This window comes from Coffea arabica, chromosome 1c, assembly GCF_036785885.1.
Source record: "Coffea arabica cultivar ET-39 chromosome 1c, Coffea Arabica ET-39 HiFi, whole genome shotgun sequence".
In the NCBI taxonomy this organism is placed as follows: domain Eukaryota; kingdom Viridiplantae; phylum Streptophyta; class Magnoliopsida; order Gentianales; family Rubiaceae; genus Coffea; species Coffea arabica.
Genome location: NC_092310.1, coordinates 53,417,005 through 53,433,867, shown reverse-complemented (window position 1 = coordinate 53,433,867; position 16,863 = coordinate 53,417,005). Strand labels below are relative to the sequence as shown.

At 35.1% G+C, this 16,863-nt stretch overlaps 1 protein-coding gene and 2 long non-coding RNA genes across 5 annotated transcripts; 1 reads left to right on the top strand and 2 right to left on the bottom strand.

Moving 5' to 3' along the window:
- Window positions 1–1,987: 1,987 nt before the first annotated feature.
- Window positions 1,988–2,579, bottom strand: LOC113728514 (histone H4). The gene has a single exon (XM_072077509.1). It carries the CDS (start codon window positions 2,475–2,477, stop codon window positions 2,166–2,168), a length of 312 nt encoding a protein of 103 aa, XP_071933610.1. The 5' UTR covers window positions 2,478–2,579; the 3' UTR covers window positions 1,988–2,165.
- A 2,585-nt stretch (window positions 2,580–5,164) lies between these two features.
- On the top strand, window positions 5,165–7,535 carry LOC113728522 (uncharacterized). Its single transcript, XR_003458107.2, has 3 exons — window positions 5,165–5,305; window positions 5,740–5,852; window positions 6,884–7,535. It is a non-coding gene; the product is annotated as an uncharacterized lncRNA (long non-coding RNA).
- A 518-nt stretch (window positions 7,536–8,053) lies between these two features.
- LOC113727711 (uncharacterized) lies at window positions 8,054–10,560 on the bottom strand. Of its 3 annotated transcripts, XR_011839990.1 has the most exons (6): window positions 9,950–10,116; window positions 9,706–9,818; window positions 9,172–9,252; window positions 8,685–9,010; window positions 8,445–8,531; window positions 8,054–8,342 (listed from the first exon to the last, which is right to left on the bottom strand). It is a non-coding gene; the product is annotated as an uncharacterized lncRNA (long non-coding RNA). The 3 variants fall into 3 exon arrangements; XR_003457882.2 differs by lacking the exon at window positions 9,950–10,116 and adding an exon at window positions 10,123–10,560 and having other exon boundaries at window positions 8,445–9,010; XR_003457889.2 differs by having other exon boundaries at window positions 8,445–9,010.
- Window positions 10,561–16,863: the final 6,303 nt, after the last annotated feature.

The window sequence follows — 16,863 nt, the reverse complement described above, 5'->3', positions numbered from 1 at the left end:
GCAGTGGCGGTTGCACTGTTTATGTGGGAATATCATGTGCAAGAATTACAGCTGATCTTAAACGTAACCTCTGCTAATCTACTCATTCGGGGAACAAATTTACAGCTTTTCTGTTCGTTTTCGAGGATAGAATGATTGGAGATATTTTATTAACGAACTAAAGCAGGCAACCAAGGTTTAGATGCTAGCCTGTAAAAGAAAAGAGGAGATGTTGTTAATTAAAATTAAGTTAATACACATCAAAGAAACAGAATTGAATTGTGGCGCATCTATTTAATTAATCGAATAGATTCAAAAACAATCAGATTACCAAAAAAAAAAAAAAAAAAAACCTCATCTTGACCCCCGATTTGTTGTGCATCTATTTGAGAATCCAAAATACTTGGCTATTAGAATTCAATTGCATTGATAAGTATACAGCTATCAGCTGTACAAGTCATTCATTGTTGCACGATTTCGATTCCTGGAATGCCGTGAACTGGACCAGGAAAAAAACAATACGCACCAGAGGAGATCCTTAATTTCATCTTCCACAAGTTTGTTGGTCATGGGTTGCACTGCGGGAAAATAAAGACCACAAAAATAGCAGTGAGAATAAAAGGGGAGCATTGGTTTTAACTTGAGACGTCATAACTAAACAAGTTTGTCGACTCCACTGCAGCGGAGCAAACTTGTCCCGTCCATTACTCATTGTGAGCAAAATAGCAATAGGACGATACATGCATGATAAAGCTAGTCCACAGAGAGAGCACATATGCTCCCGTTGAAACAGCCAAGGATTCCCCCACCCCTGAAACAATCTCAATCACAAATGTCTTCAGCTTGCAACTCAAAAATATTAGTGACAGGTTGATCTGTTTGTTTATGTTTTCAGTTGAAAGCATACATAAATCAAGTCAAATGCTTTCAAAATTTTAAGTGAAATGCGGAGGCAAATGAAGCTAGAGCTCAGCAGAGCAAGATCTGTTAATTTATACAGCTCATAAATGGTTTTGATTAATGTCAGACTGCAAAGGCATCTTCCAAGCAAGGATGCAGGCAGCAGGCTTATTACATAACTCTACAATGTTAATCTATTGAACGAACAAGTCTAAGTGCCTATAATGATTCATATGTCCAAGGCAAAAGCCAATGTTATTGTCACCACTTGCAAAATCTCCCAAAACTCCACAAAATCTCAAGAAAAGTTTTCAGTTACATTTTAAAGGCAAACAAGATAATAGAAACCTGGCAATTAGAGCATTTAGACAAACCACATAGCAAAACAGCAACAGCAGCAATAAAGCCCTCAGCCATTAACACTACATAAAACAAAAATTCAAATGTAATCTCTAAACCAAACACAGTAATTGAATGGCCTATCATTGTCCCAGGTCTAAGTCCTAAAGTTTGTATGGCCCCTGTTTCAATCTTTTCTCCAAACTGCAAAGTTGAGTTCAAGAACCAATAAGGAGACAAACTTTCTGTTAGATTGCAGTACTGTCAATCAGAGCACTGGTGTTATTATTCATATCACTCAAGTTAAGGTCTGCTTGTGTTAAAACCGCACCAACACATCGCCACAGCCAAAAACTGCCTTCAACATCAAATAGATCCAATGGTAAGAAGATGAAACCGCTCAGAATTTCAATATCTGCAGTAACTTGACCAAGTAGGTAGTAACCAAAAGGCCATTGACCAAAGGCAGGAAACAGAGGACATCCACCAAATACATAGCAATGCAAATCCTAAAACAAACTCGTCATTTAAGCAATCCATGAGTCAAACGACAACTAAGTAAAAAATACTCAATATTTCACAACCAAGGCCATTTCAACCATAAGAAACCACAGCTAGGCTGCACGTTTAAACAATCACATTCTCATCAAACATAAAGGCAAGACAATGCATCGAATGAACATAGCAAAACAAAAGGCCCTGCAAAGATCACTAACAAAGATAAATTCATGTCAACAACATAAAGAGTTGCTGCTCAAACGAGAAATAGTTCAGGAAAATGAATGCTCAGTTCCTCAATAGTCATCATAATTGTCCAACTAGTGGAAATCCTAACATCCATTGATCTGCAAATGTAATGTTAATTACAATGTAAGCTCAATCTCAATAACAAAAGATAACCTACCAATTCCCCTTCCCCCAACCCAATTCGAGCACTAACGAGAAACCTAACCCCCAAATCCATAAAGAGTCCTACCCTGCCTCTTCAAAGCATAAACCACGTCCATAGCAGTAACAGTCTTGCGGCGAGCATGCTCCGTGTAGGTCACAGCATCACGGATGACATTCTCCAGGAAAATCTTCAGGACTCCACGGGTTTCTTCATAGATCAGCCCAGAAATTCTCTTGACGCCGCCTCTTCTGGCCAAACGACGAATGGCTGGCTTGGTGATGCCCTGGATGTTATCCCTTAGAACCTTCCTGTGCCTCTTGGCTCCGCCCTTGCCCAGACCCTTGCCACCCTTTCCACGGCCAGACATTTTTGCAGAGAAGGTGGGAGGAGATTTTGAATTCTAGGGTTTTCTGAATTCTCTGAGAGAACAATTGGAAATAAAAATATTTGAACGAGTTTTGACAGCGGGTGGGATTGGCTATATATTGGCGAGGTAGCGGCTTCGAATTGTGGCGGGCAGCGAAACCGGGCCGTTGATATTGTGATGCTAATCGACGGACAACATTTTCAATCCGCGTCGAAGAGGGTAAGCTAAGATCGGAGCCGTAGATTGCAAGGTTATCGACGATAGAAATGAGTTTAATATTTAAGGTGCGGATTGTGCTATATAGCTAAAAGGAAAAAGGCCGGTTGTCGTGTAGTGTTCGAGGCTTGACCTTTAAGCCTCGAACACAAGAGCTGATGTTTGGATTTTCAGGTTTTTTCTTTTTTGCCCTTTTTTTAGAGTCAAAATTCTTTTGGTGTGATGAAATGAGCAACCGGCTGAATTTCGAGAAGACAAATACAGTGGGAAATTTACCATGAATTACTGTATTTATTTTGAGTTCCTTGTTAAATTGGAGGATGTGTTGATCCTGTCTGATTATAAATCTGTTGTAGACATTTATAATTAACCAAAGCTGCTATGGCACTTCCACTATAGATATTGTAAGTAGCGGTGATATTACATCCCTTAGTAAACCCTTTTTGGCAAAATGTAACTTCTCCTTCATCGGAAGAGAAGTGAACATGTGTAGTCATAGGTTAGCCAAAATGGCTGTTAACCTCTAACATGAAACCTAGAGGAAGGGCTCCTTACGATGTAGCTCAATTTGGATGCGCACAAAGACTAGCTGGCAGTTGCCAGTTATTTGTAAAGCTCGTGAGCTTGTTAATTTTAAAGCTTGATATATACGTACATGAATGTTGCCTTGTTTAGAAATGAATTTTTCATCAAAAAAATCTCTACATTTTCAAATCATTTTTTATCTTACACATATCAAATCATTATAATTCATTTTCTACAAAAATTTTTTTTTTTTAAATTACAATCTTAACACAACCGTAGTTGCATACAAAATTATGCTCCTTGGACATCGAGGGATCGAGACATCCCCAAACTTCATAAAACTGTGGATCGGCGCCCATCCAAGTCAAGCGCAATTCCACATCGCATTACATATGCCACTTTAACCCAATCAATATCGAAATAAATAGATTATCAAATATGGAAAGCTCGTAAAAATATCATGAAACTTCGCCTAAAATAATTTGTTGAGATTATATGTAATGCAAATTTCATTACTTTAACACTTTAATCTAAATCATAAGGAGATCACGTGTAGCTTTTGAAACCACACGAAGGTTATGTGAAAAATTGCTAAACCATACGGAGTTAAAGTGTAGTTTACCCTCGTTTTTTTTATCAAAAAAATGAAAATTAGTAGTTTTACTTGAAATAATCTGTTGACTTTTTGCACTTTTTTCCTTTTCTTGGTTCTAATCCAATTGATGGTTTTTAGTTGGTTATACACAGGTGGTTAAAAGCCTTAAAACTAGAAGGTTTTTAAGTAAGTGTGGGGTTTTTTCTTTTGATAGTATTAAGTGGAGTAGTGCCCTGTAAAAAATGGGGTAAATTTGTAAAAACATCGAGTGGCACTTTCTTTTATCACAAAATGACTTTATATACAGCAAAGATGAGAGATAAGAAAGAAGAGGAAATATGTAATTTGGTTGGGAGTTTAAAAAAAAAGGTCTTAATTCTCTTTTGTTTGGAAGTTGAAGAAGGATGAGAAGAAAAGATTGTATACTAATTCAATTTACATGTATGCCTTTTAAATTTGTTGGGCCTAACTTTGAAAAATAAAGAAGCATATTTAATTTTTTTTTTTTTTAAATCCATCGACACTGTGTCATGGTTTCATATCTTGATAAAAAAATGGGATGGTACACAATTGAAAAATCATCAAGGTATAATAAAGCAATCACATTGGTGTAATACCAATGACTAGGTTTAGGAATAACTTCCTAAATTAGAATTACATGTTGAAGTATTCAGTTGGAATTCGGATCATAATATAAATGGCAAATGATACATCCATAGCACCCTTTTTTTTCCATAGCAAATATCTATTAAAATAACAATTATGTCCTTCAATAATAAAAGTTGATACACTTTGAAAAGTATAAGGTTGTATTTGGATTACATTTTCTGTCATTTTTCATGGAAAAATTACTGTAACGATTTGATATATGTGAGGGAAAAAGGTGATAGGAAAATGTAATCACGGAAAAAGACAATATTTTCCGACGGAAACAAATAATCCAAGCAATGCAAATTTGCCATTTCAAAAGAAACTAGGTGTGGCATTAGAAAGCCAGCCGTGGAATGGAAAGTAATTGCTACAATTACTGAGTAGTGGATGATACGAGGAAGGAGTGTAACTGAAAGTTATCGGGCTCGAAATCACGCAACGGATCTTCTGTACCACACCCCGTCTCACATCCTGTCCCACTTCTTAAAATCTCACCAAGTGTCCCATAATAAACCAAACCCTCAAACAACTCAACTCGAATCATATTAAATTAATTAATCAATTAATCGGACAAAGAAATTTAATCTCTTTAACCAATATAACCAAAACCAAGAAAAATAAAAACTCTTTAACCAAAATCACAACTTTTCAACGGAAAAACCCTAAAATATTAAAAAACCTCTGTCCGAGTTCATCATCTTCACCATTTAGCTTTGACGAAATATTCACAGATAAAGCTTCGAAGCTCTTCCCAGAGGTCCTCTGTCCTCTTCATCATCTCTTCCCATGAGAAATAACTTTTTTACGAGGATGAGATAAAGCTTCGAAGCTCTTCCCAAAGGTGAGAAACAAATATTTAGTTTTAGTGTAAAGTTGTACTGGGTAATGGGTACTTCCGCTTCCGAAGTTTTGTTTGAGCATGCGACTTAATTTTGCTACCTCCAGAATTTGAACGGTTCCGGTAATCTTTGCAACTTTTTTTTAAAAAATAATTTGCTTTCAGGGCATTTTCTTTCTAGCTACGCAGGCCAATTTGATGTAATTTGCTAAGCTTAGGCACTTAATCTAGTTTTCAACTTCAAATCGGTATAGATACACACCGTTGAATTAGTTTTGCTATATCCTCAACTGCATGTGTGTAGTAGTAAGAAATTGGTTATATTCTCTAGTGTCTCTGTTTTAGTGTTTTGGAACTTAGGTGTAGATGATTTTGGGAGGGTAACAAGTTTGCCTTTATCTTTTGCTGATTAAGGGAATTTTTCTTCTAATTTGCAGCTTCCACTCCAAATGTTTCATCTGTTAAATTTTCTGAAAATTCGGTATGTACTGGACGAAGCTCACCAGCTGTTCGATCAAATGCCTAAGAGGAAGATGAATCAAACTATAAGGTAAAAGTCTGACTTGGTTGCGCCTATATTTATTAGGAGGGTGTTTTGCGTTTTATACGTTTGATTTTGTTTATTAGGACTACCCGTAGGCTTGTAATTAGTAGTTAGAAAATATGTTAAAGTTTGCATGATGGTTACTTTTTTGTGCTGGCACATGCGATTCTTGTCTCCCTTCTACTCTTTCGTGTCGCAAATTTATTTGATGCATTTGATAATTAGTCCATGAGTTGAAATTTTTATCAAATGCTGATTCATAATCTTAGATTAGTCGTAGTATTATTGATCAACAATGAATGGATGGTCTTTGATTCATAATCTTGATTAGTCGTAGTAGTATTATTGGTCAACCTGCTGGTTTCATTTGGGAAATCTATCTCTGTCTTTGGCAGATGAGATCATCTAAAACCTGATAAGGCCTAAAGGTAAGTGCTTCTCAAAAAAACGCTCTTTTTTTTATTCTGTAACTATGAATTAAAGCCAAGAAACATGTGTGATCATTGTTTTACTACTGATGATTGTACTCAGTAGGCCATCCTTATAACTTGTCAAGCTTTATTAAATGGTGAGCTCAAAAAAGAAGCTAGAAACTGCATAACAATTTTTATCCTGTGTCTGAAAAATGAAGAATTTCCTTGTTTTAATCACCATGCTTTTCAAATTCTTTGTGGGGTGCTGTGCAACTAACAGAGAAATGGTCTCTCTCTCTCTTTCCCCCAAAGTTCTTTTGTTACGTTTAGTTTTTCTAAATTTTAAAGGATAACTTTACCGATAATTTTAAAGTTACATTTGCTGCAGCAAATTGCAATGGTTTTCTGGTTTTGGTGTATATGGATAGAGGTGCCATCTTGACATGCATTAGTGTGACTAGTTACAGGGTTTATGTATTCATTCACTTCATTGTTACTGTTTACAAAGTTCAATGTTTATGAAAATTATGTAACTTAGATAATTGTAATCTCTTATTTGCAGAATGTCATGCATAACGAAGCTTCAATCATGTAAAGCTTGTAACTTTTTCCCTAATACTGCAGGGGTATATGATATGATGATAGGTTTTTGCAGTCAACTGGAACTAATTCGTGTTACTGCATCTGAGACTATGGAAGCCTATATCATTCTGTGCAACCTTGATGATGGACAAGAAGAGTAGGAGAGGAAAAGGTTCTTGCGTGGAGGAGGATGAGGAGTGGGGTAAGGCAGAGCCATCAACTCTCAAGAATTCGCCGGAGAACAAACTAAGGGGGGCTCTCGAGGAGGCTTCTGAAGATGGGTCACTTCGTAAAAACACATGAAATTGACTCTGAGTCTTTGAATCAAGATGGCTGCTTGGGAAGGTCAATATCTCTTGCAAGGCTTAATGCCCCAAAGGAATTCTTGAGGGCAACTACTCTTTTGTCTGAAAGGACATTTTGCACTGATGAATCCATTCCTGGCTTTAATGAAGCCTTCTTGTTGGTTCTTGACTTTGTACCCAAAGTTCCAATGTTGAGAAACAATTGATCAATTGAGAATTGACTTTGTACGGGTTGTTTTCTTGTTTTCAAACGCTACAGTATTGGGATTCATCTACATTTAGCTTAAAGGAAATTACTGCAAATTTGAGCAATCATGTACTTCATTGGGGTGCAGAGGAAGGTACTGTGGAGCATGATATTAAAACCAAAATTATGGATTACTTGAACATTCTTGAGAATGAGTTTGTACTTGTTTTTACTATTAGTAGAGGATCTGCATTTAAATTGTTGCTGAATCTTATCCTTCCCATTCGAATAAGAGGTGTACAGGGCCTGGTTTATGGACATATTTCGGGAATTTCAGCATTGTTATATGGATTATATATACAATTTGGTGTCAACAGTCAAATACGAGATTGGTCCCGAGTTGTTTAGAATCAGAGAACAAGTTTTCGGAGTACCTTGGTAAGGTTATAAGCTTTAGTTGTTTGACTTGTGAGTCTAAGGATCAATCTTAAGACAAGTCTCTCTCCTGCAGAATAAAGTCCGATGCAAAATCTTACTGACATTGAAAAAATAGCGTGGTAGCTCAAACATTAAAGAAGAAGAAAAAAAAAAGGAACGAAAATGCAGCTTTATTTTGCTGGTTTTCTCTAATTTCTGTCTACTCAAGTTGCAAAATTAATCTAAAAGCCAAACAAAAATCTGGGTTTTCTTATTGTATGGTTAAACAAATGCAAAGCTGAGGAACATTCAAAAGACGATTTCTTGTATGCATCAAGAATCCAGGGCAGCTCAACTAATATATCTCATGTTCTACAGTTTAGTCAGAAGAACGTTTATTAACAGATATTTGAACAAAAATATCAAAATCAATAAGTATAAGCACAAAGTATTATTCCACTTAAAGGTCTAATTAATCCATGAGCGCAATCCCACAGTCTTGTCCTCCATTTCTTCATAAGCATCTTCATTCAATTTTCCCATTTTCAACAACTTGTTGATCAGAATCATCATTATTTTCAAGTTCTTGTGCCTACAAAAACAGACCCAAAGTTAGCAAATATATTGAATTATAATTGTAAATTATCAAACTAATATATATAAGATTAAATAATTAATCAAGGTTTTTCCTTACTTGGACTAAACTTATTGATGCATGCTGTTGTGCTATTGAACTTGAAGACATCAAATCATAGCCTTGGTAGAAGTTAGGGTTCAACGTCTGTCAGAAAAATAAGAAATAAAAGACCACAAATACAAACAAACAGCTGTAAACTTGCAAAACTATAATATTTGGAAAAAATTGAGATAGATAAGAAACAACATGCAACTAATGGTTGACATAATATCTACAAAAAGCATAATATTCACTTACTTGTAATAATTGTGTCATGTTCTTAGTATTTTGCCTATTGCAGATGTCTTCTATTGGAATTCTTTTTTTTTTTTAAGTAAATATCTTTTTATTGCAAGCAAAGAAACTGTGAAAGTACAAATATCTCCCTAGCGCATTTCCGTGTCACAGGCAACATGAAGCATGTGACCATCATCCCGGCGTCCTTTTAAGAAGCCTGACCGATGGAAAACCTGTTCTATCCAAACTGAGTGCCCCTCTTGCGAGCTGAGGGAGCATACATGGCTGGTTATAAATCTTCATCTGGACAAAAGGGTGCAAGAGTCTTCTATTGGAATTCCAAATCCCTGATATAATTAAAGAGAGACAATCACGAATTAAAAATATCATTGACAAAATATACCTTCAATGTAGTTTAGTCATTTAAGAATAAAATATTCAAATAAAAATTTAGAATGAATTACATATCTACTATACTATACACGAGAAAAATGACGAATAACTAAACCTGTTGTGGTGGTAATTCTCGAACAAAACCTTGAATTGTAATAGAATCCATACTTGAATGAACAACATTATTTCCAGATTCCTACAATCATTTTTATCCAAATTATAAATAAGGATCCCAATACTATTTCCATGCTCATCATTCATCGTAGAACTAAGGAACCAAAAAAAAATAATAGTCAAACAATAAAATAGCATTGTTCACATAAACAAAATAAATTGTCAAACCTTGATCACTTTTTCTCAGAGTTTATAGAGTTTTCAATATTGCACTCCATTTTCCTTTCTAGGAAGATGAAACTAGAAAAAATTGAGAACACAGAGTTGATTGGAGGAAAAGAAAGTTCGAGACGAACCCAAAAAATCTGCTACGGAAAACATTGATTGAAACAAATGAAATATGAAAATGGCAATTTATCCAAATGGCACATATTTAACATTTGAGGGGAAAAAAGGTTAAAATGGTAGACAACATTTGAAGTAGAGGTTTTGCTCTACTAGCAAAAATATGGGCGCAACCAAGTCAGACTTTTACCTTACAGTTTGATTCATCTTCCTCTTAGGCATTTGATCGAACAGGTGGTGTGCTTCGTCCAGCAGATACCGAATTTTCAGACAATTTAACAGATGAAACATTCAGACTGGAAGCTGCAAATTAGAAGAAAAATTCCCTCAATCAGCAAAAGATAAACGCAAACTTGTTACCCTCCCAAAATCATCTACACCTAAGTTCCAAAACACTAAAACAGACACACTAGAGAATATAACCAATTTCTTACTTCTTCCCTGCAATTGAGGATATAGCAAAACTAATTCAAAGGTGTGTATCAACAGACCAATTTGAAGCTGAAAACTAGATCAAGTGCCTAAGCTTAGCAAATCACATCAAATTGGCCTGCGAAGAGCTTCGAAGAACCCCACCAAGGTTTTTAAGAAATAACTTGTTTCTCACCTCTGGGAAGAGCTTCGAAGCTTTATCCGTGAATATTTCGTCAAAGCTGAATGGTGAAGATGATGAACTCGGACAGAGGTTTTTTAATATTTTAGGGTTTTTTCCGTTGAAAAATTGTGATTTTGGTTAAAGAGTTTTTTATTTTTCTTGGTTTTGGTTATATTGGTTAAAGAGATTAAATTTCTTTGTCCGATTAATCGATTAATTAACTTAATATGGTCCGAGTTGAATTGTTTAAGGGTTTGGTTTATTAAGGGACACTTGGCGAGATTTTAAGGAGTGAGACAGGATGTGAGATAGGATATGGTACAGAAGATCCGTTGCATCGAAATCAAGTGAGGGTCTCGAGCTTAAAAAAAAATGGTATTTGATGTGACATGATTTTCAAGAAGAGCACGCTTTTAAAATTCAACTAGTATTTGGTCCAATCCCCCAACCGAATTCCAATAGGGCCAGAGAAGCGGAAACCTGTGCCAATGTTAACTTTCCCTCTTTTTATGTGTTGGATAACATTTGGGATCCATATTTGAGAAGGAGAATTTTGCCCTCCCATTTTTATTAATCGCACCCTCACCACTGTCATTTTTTATTATATGTAGTGATTTTTATTTATTAAATTATATGATAAAACAAACGCCATTTTTTGTTATATGATTTTTATTTATTAGATTATATGATAAAATAAATGATAAAAGTAATTTTTATCTATTAGATTATATGATAAAACAAATGGTGGAAGTGCGGCTAACAAAACGTGCAGTGCAAATATTAAAGTGTTGTTTTAAATAAAATTTTTAAAAAATAGTCGAGCTCCCTGCCAATTTCTTAATAATTTAGGGATAAATTTCCTTTTCTTTACTTCCAATGAACTAAAGCAGAATTCACGTTTCGTACGACACAAGCATCCTCCAACTCAAGACCAACACCACCTCCCTCATAGACCAATTCCAGCGTGCATCGCCCGATGGACAGAATCACTCGAATTCCTAAATCCACGTGAACAGGTGACCCTGTCTTGTACACCTTCAATCAGCAATGAAAAGTAGGTACCAAATGGAAGTGACCGTCCACCATTTGGGACCAACCGGGTAGTAGGCATGATGAACTGGCTGGTTTTTCTGTTTTCTAAATCCTATAATACTTTTTCATCTGTTACATAATTTTGCTGAGCATAGCACAGTTAAATCCATTCTAAAGGGGTTGGTTAGAAATGTCAAGGCATCGTGCGATTTGTGTTTGTAGTCTATTACCCGCAAGGTTCATTATACGATGAAAACGCAGGAGGTGGCAATCATGTCGAATTGTACATTCTTCTGGTAGGCATCTTTTAGCACAAGGGGCATCTCCCTTTCGTAGTATACAAATTTAGTGTAATATCTTAACCAAGAAAGTGACAGGTCCAGCACCAAAAACTGATACACCCCTTCCTGCCTATCAGGATAATGCAACGTAGAAATCTACCTGCAATTTTTTGTCATTCCACTGGGAGTTGCAGCAGAGGCAGAATCAAATTAAGCCACTGAGTTGAGTTACAACCGAAACCGTGAAAGTTGGCTCTTGCAGCCAAAAAGAAGAAGAGAAGTAAAGCGTACTAAGCATATTAGTAGAGTACGAGCCAAGTTTGTAGATCACCTGACACAGCATCATTGCCTACATAACTGTTGTAGTAGTATTATTTTATGTTTCCAACCACATTTTTATCTCACTTCCATCACATTACAAAAATGTTATAGTAATTATTCAAACAAAGGCAATGTTTTTTCCCGGAATCAATAATGGTCTATTTGCAAATTTTCTTACATAAGCTTATATACTTGAAAGTTAGCTTTCTTACATGAGCTACAAGTAGAGAATGCATGCATCTGCAAACAAAACGTAAAAGATGTACGCACTCAAGTAGTCGGCATGTGAAAGTAGATGGGCTGGGTGATTTCTACCCAGAAAGAGAAGAGAAAATGAAAGGGAAAAAAGAAAAAAGAAGGAAAAAGATGGTTTGGTTGATCAAACTGGGGAAGAAAGTAAAGAGCTAACTTTTTCAATAATCTGTCAGATATGCACCTGTCTTGCATGTGGATACTCACTTTCCTCTCTTTCGGATCAAAGGTTCTACCATTGCTAGATGGCGTAGACGCAAATTCGATAAATGTAGATGTTAAAATGACAAAATACAATAACATTTTTTCGCTTATTACAATTTATGCCTAAAATTTAATCCCCACCGTCCAAGTTCAAATATAACTATCTCTCACCCAGAGCTGTCGTACATATAGTTGAATGATGTTGATATCGGAATTAGAGTGCTCTAATGCCCCATTCAATCAGCAGCCCATTAATTTTTTTTACTAGATTAGTTGGGTTGTTGTGTTCACTTAAGGGTGCATTTGATAGAATTAAAGTTTGAAATTTGAATTATGAATTCATTAAATTATTGAATTGTTAAATGTTAAATCAAATATATTTGAGTGTATATCACATTCAGTGATAAGTAAATAGCTCATCACTTATTTTTGAGAGCAAATTTTGTTTAAAAAATTTAATGTTACTTTAATTAATTCAGATATTCAATTTGTGACTATAAAACACGTCTTAACATATTAAAATATAAATCTATTAAATTTAAATGCTGAATTTATTTATCAGGCCTTATATGTTATCCTTCGTAAGACATACAAGTACCTGTACACGCACATGCAATACTAGAGAGCTATGCTCCCGGTGGTTTGACGAAATCCACCATTCTACGTTGTCAGATTAATTAGCCTGGTGGTGACTTAAGAAAAGTTACAATTACAAAATAGATTTTCCTTGTGCTACAATGCTAATGTCTTGACAATACAATGCATATTTTTGTGTGATACATATACACATTCTCTTGATTATCTTCTCTTTTCTTTTTTTTTTCATTTTTCATGGCAGAAATGTGTTTCTACGAGCACTTGGAGGGCAAAGTGGGACAGAGAACTGGATGCCTCCAGTTTTTTTTCTTTTTCCAACGAGCTCATTTTTTTAAGCCACGAGCTGTTGAAACTTGAAAAGTTTGTAGGTAATGAATAATAATTCGATTTCAAGTTTGAGGAAACATATATATATATATATATATATATATATGTGTGTGTGTGTGTGTGTGTGAGAGAGAGAGAGAGAGGGGGAAATATAACTTAAAAATTCAAACGTGATGAATTATGGATTTTAGTACATGCTAGCGCACAATCTATTCCATTAAAAATCTTGAATTGTTTAAATCATCTAGGAGAGGGCCTTTTTGTGTTATTAAAAAAAGGAAAACTTATCCAATCTCAGCAAAACCATACTGACGCCTCCAAAATTTCTTTTATGCCTTGTTTTTTTTGTCTCAGCCATTTTTTTTCACCCCATGGAAACAGTAGTACAATGTAAAAGGATGATCAATAAGAGTCTGTTTGTTTCAATGTAAAATTTTTTCCTGAGGAGAACATTTTCAATGAAAATAATTTTCGTGAAAAAATTTTCATTTCCCTTTATTTTCATGTGTTTGGTGCAGTTTTATGAAAATGTACCACAAAACTAAAACCTACAAGAAGGATTCCCCATAGAGTCTCTCCAATTACCACCATCCCATGTACATTGGATTTACCATCTCAAGTTCTCAACCCAGAGATTCCATCCAATCTCCAAATCTATCAAACTCTAGAATTGGGAATTCATAGTTTCTCAAATCAATTACACAGCATACCAATGAAGATTCAAATTCATAATATGTCAACGAAAATTGCTTCAGTAATTAAACTATAATTGATCAAACATCATATGGAAAAGTAGCACTTGAATTCTAGTACAAACTTTTCTGCACAATAGTCTTCCAAATTTCTCCTTCACTTTTCCAAATTTCTCTCACCCAAAAACTTATCAACACCCACTCTTGGTATAGATTTTCTACATCTCCATGGATGCATTGTTTATGCTGGCATGGGAGAAAAGGAGTAGAATTGGCGAATATGAGGAGGAGGGAAAGGTGGCTGACAATGGTGTTTTTCATTGCAGGTGTAAGGATGCATTTTTAACGATGGTCTCAGTTTGGTATTTCTTATTTGTTATGAGCATTTTGATAAGTAAGCGCTGAAATGATTGATACGCTAAGTTTGATGGAAATTAACTTCCGTATGCCTGCTCCGTAAGTCATTTTACACCTTGTAGTGTAAAAGATTTTACACTGGAAAATATTTTCCCGACAATTTTTGCTGCCAAACACCAGAAAATCCAAAAATATTTTTTGGAAAATATTTTCAGTTCAAACAAACAGACTCTGAGATATTGAAATTATCCCAAACTACATTTTGCTTGTATCATACTCCCTCCGTCCCACTTTGATAGTCCTGTATTCCTTTTTCATCCGTCCCAAATTGTAGTCCACTTTCCAATTGAAGAATGTAGTTGTATTTTAATTTTTCTAAAATACCCTCATTCAATGTAAGTAGTTATTACTATAAACCTATCCTATTTAATGAGAGTTGATTCTTTTTTTACCATCAATTCAAGTTCCCATAAAATTGTACCATATTTAATGTGAGGGTATTTTAGGAAATAGCAATCTAAATTTACTTTTCCAACAAAGTTAACTACTTTTTCTTAAACTGTGTGAAAAAAGAAACATGACTATCAAAATGGGACGGAGGGAGTAATACATATTTTCTAACTCACCTTTTTATATTTTCAACTCGCCTTTTATTTCACATACATCACATCACAAAAAGTGCTACAGTAATTATTTCAAATAATTCCTCAAATAATAACCTATCCAAACAGACCCAGTGATTAGAAATCCAATAAGATTATAAGGGTGATTAGTTATGCTAATGAAAAAGTTGAAATAAATGTAAGTTTTATGAAATTAGAGGGACTCGTAGGGATGGCAATGGGGGCGGGTGCCCGCGGGTGCCCGCCCCGCGGGGGGCTCTCGGGGCGGGGGGTGGGGCGGGGGCGGGGGGGAATTTTTTCCCCCCGCTTAGAAACGGGGCGGGGGGCGGGGGAGTATACCCCCGCCCCATCCCCCGCCCCGCCCCCCGCAAAACAAAAAAAAAATATAAATATATATAATTATATATAACATGTAAGTTAATTAGTTATAAATTTATGATAATGATATTATTAGTTAGCTATATTATATAATGTATATTAGTTTATGTAATATAATTGATATAATCAATTATATGAATAATTCTACATGTCTACTAATAGAATTTATTAATTAGTTATACTAAATTTACTAATATATTTATACTAAATTTCTAATTACACTTAATAGAATAACACTTTTTTCTAAAAAAAAAGCACAAACACAATAATGAATTAGTGATTGCATTTGTACTAAAAGTGAAAACTTGACTATTTTAGTTATATTTATTTCGTCATATTGGATTGTATTCAAATAACTTCTGTTTGATTGTTTTTATGAGTTTCAATTGTAAAATTACAATGAATAATAATTTGGTGATGTGTTGATATTTTAGTACTTGATTATTTATTAAAATTTAATTATAATAAAATTATATAATAAAATTTTATTAACCCCGCGGGGGCACCCGCGGGGGAAGCGGGGCGGGGGGAGCAGGAGGCGGGGGACGGAACGGGGGACGGGGGGAACTAATAGGCAACGGGGCGGGGGACGGGGGAGGGGTCCCCCGCCCCAACCCCGCCCCGTTGCCATCCCTAGGGACTCGGGGAGCTGAGGAGGCATGTGCACCCCAAAGCCAGTCTTTATCACGTGGGGTACATTTGACACCGCACAGCAGCCCAGCGTGTCCACCTTTTATATATTTATCATTTATGACGGAGATCTTTTTCTAATTCTTTTCGTTACTTTTCTCTCCCTCCAGTTCAATTTATCTTTTCTTCTTCAATCATCGGGAATAACAAATTCCGTAGCTCATTATTTAAATAGGAAAATATTTATTTTCACTCTATTTTTTTTGTTATTTGAACCCCATCATTTATTTTAACATATAGTCTAATAAATAAAAATTATATGATTAAAATGATAGTGAAAGTATGATTACTACAAATGAGAGTGTAAATAACATTTTTCTTTAAATATTTGATTACATCATAAATATGTTCTTTTAATTACTGTTTATCTTTTAAATCATTGGTTTATCTAACAGACATCACTTCACTAAAAAGTCATAATACGTTATTTTGAAAAAATTTCAAATAATCTTTAATCCAAACACAGCCCTTAATTTCTTCAAATCAATCTGACATTATGTTCAAGTGGGATGGTACGCAATTGAAATATCATCATCAAGGTATAAGAAAGCAAATACATTGGTGTAATACTCTGTCTAATGACCAGATGTGAGAATAATTTCCGTGGCAAATTTCTATAAAATAATAATTATACCCTTCAATAATAAAAAGGTTGAATACATTTTCAAAGGGTAGACCTGTCATTTCATAAGAAGCTGGCTGAGAGGCATTAGAAAGCCCTCCGTGGAGTGGAAAGTAATTGCTATAATTAATGAGCAGTGAGAATGTAATTATACTAACTTATGCAATTACTTGGTAGTTGGTACTTGATGTGACATGATTTTCAAGATGATGAATATTTAATGCAAATAGCATGCTTTTAAAGTCCAACTAGTTACTCGCTCTTCTCTGCTGCTCATCAACAAAATTTGGAATTTAGTACTACTGTATCATCACATAATTAGAGCCTTGACATTTTCTTAGTTATTTACCATTATAGACAAACCTTAAAGGTTGACG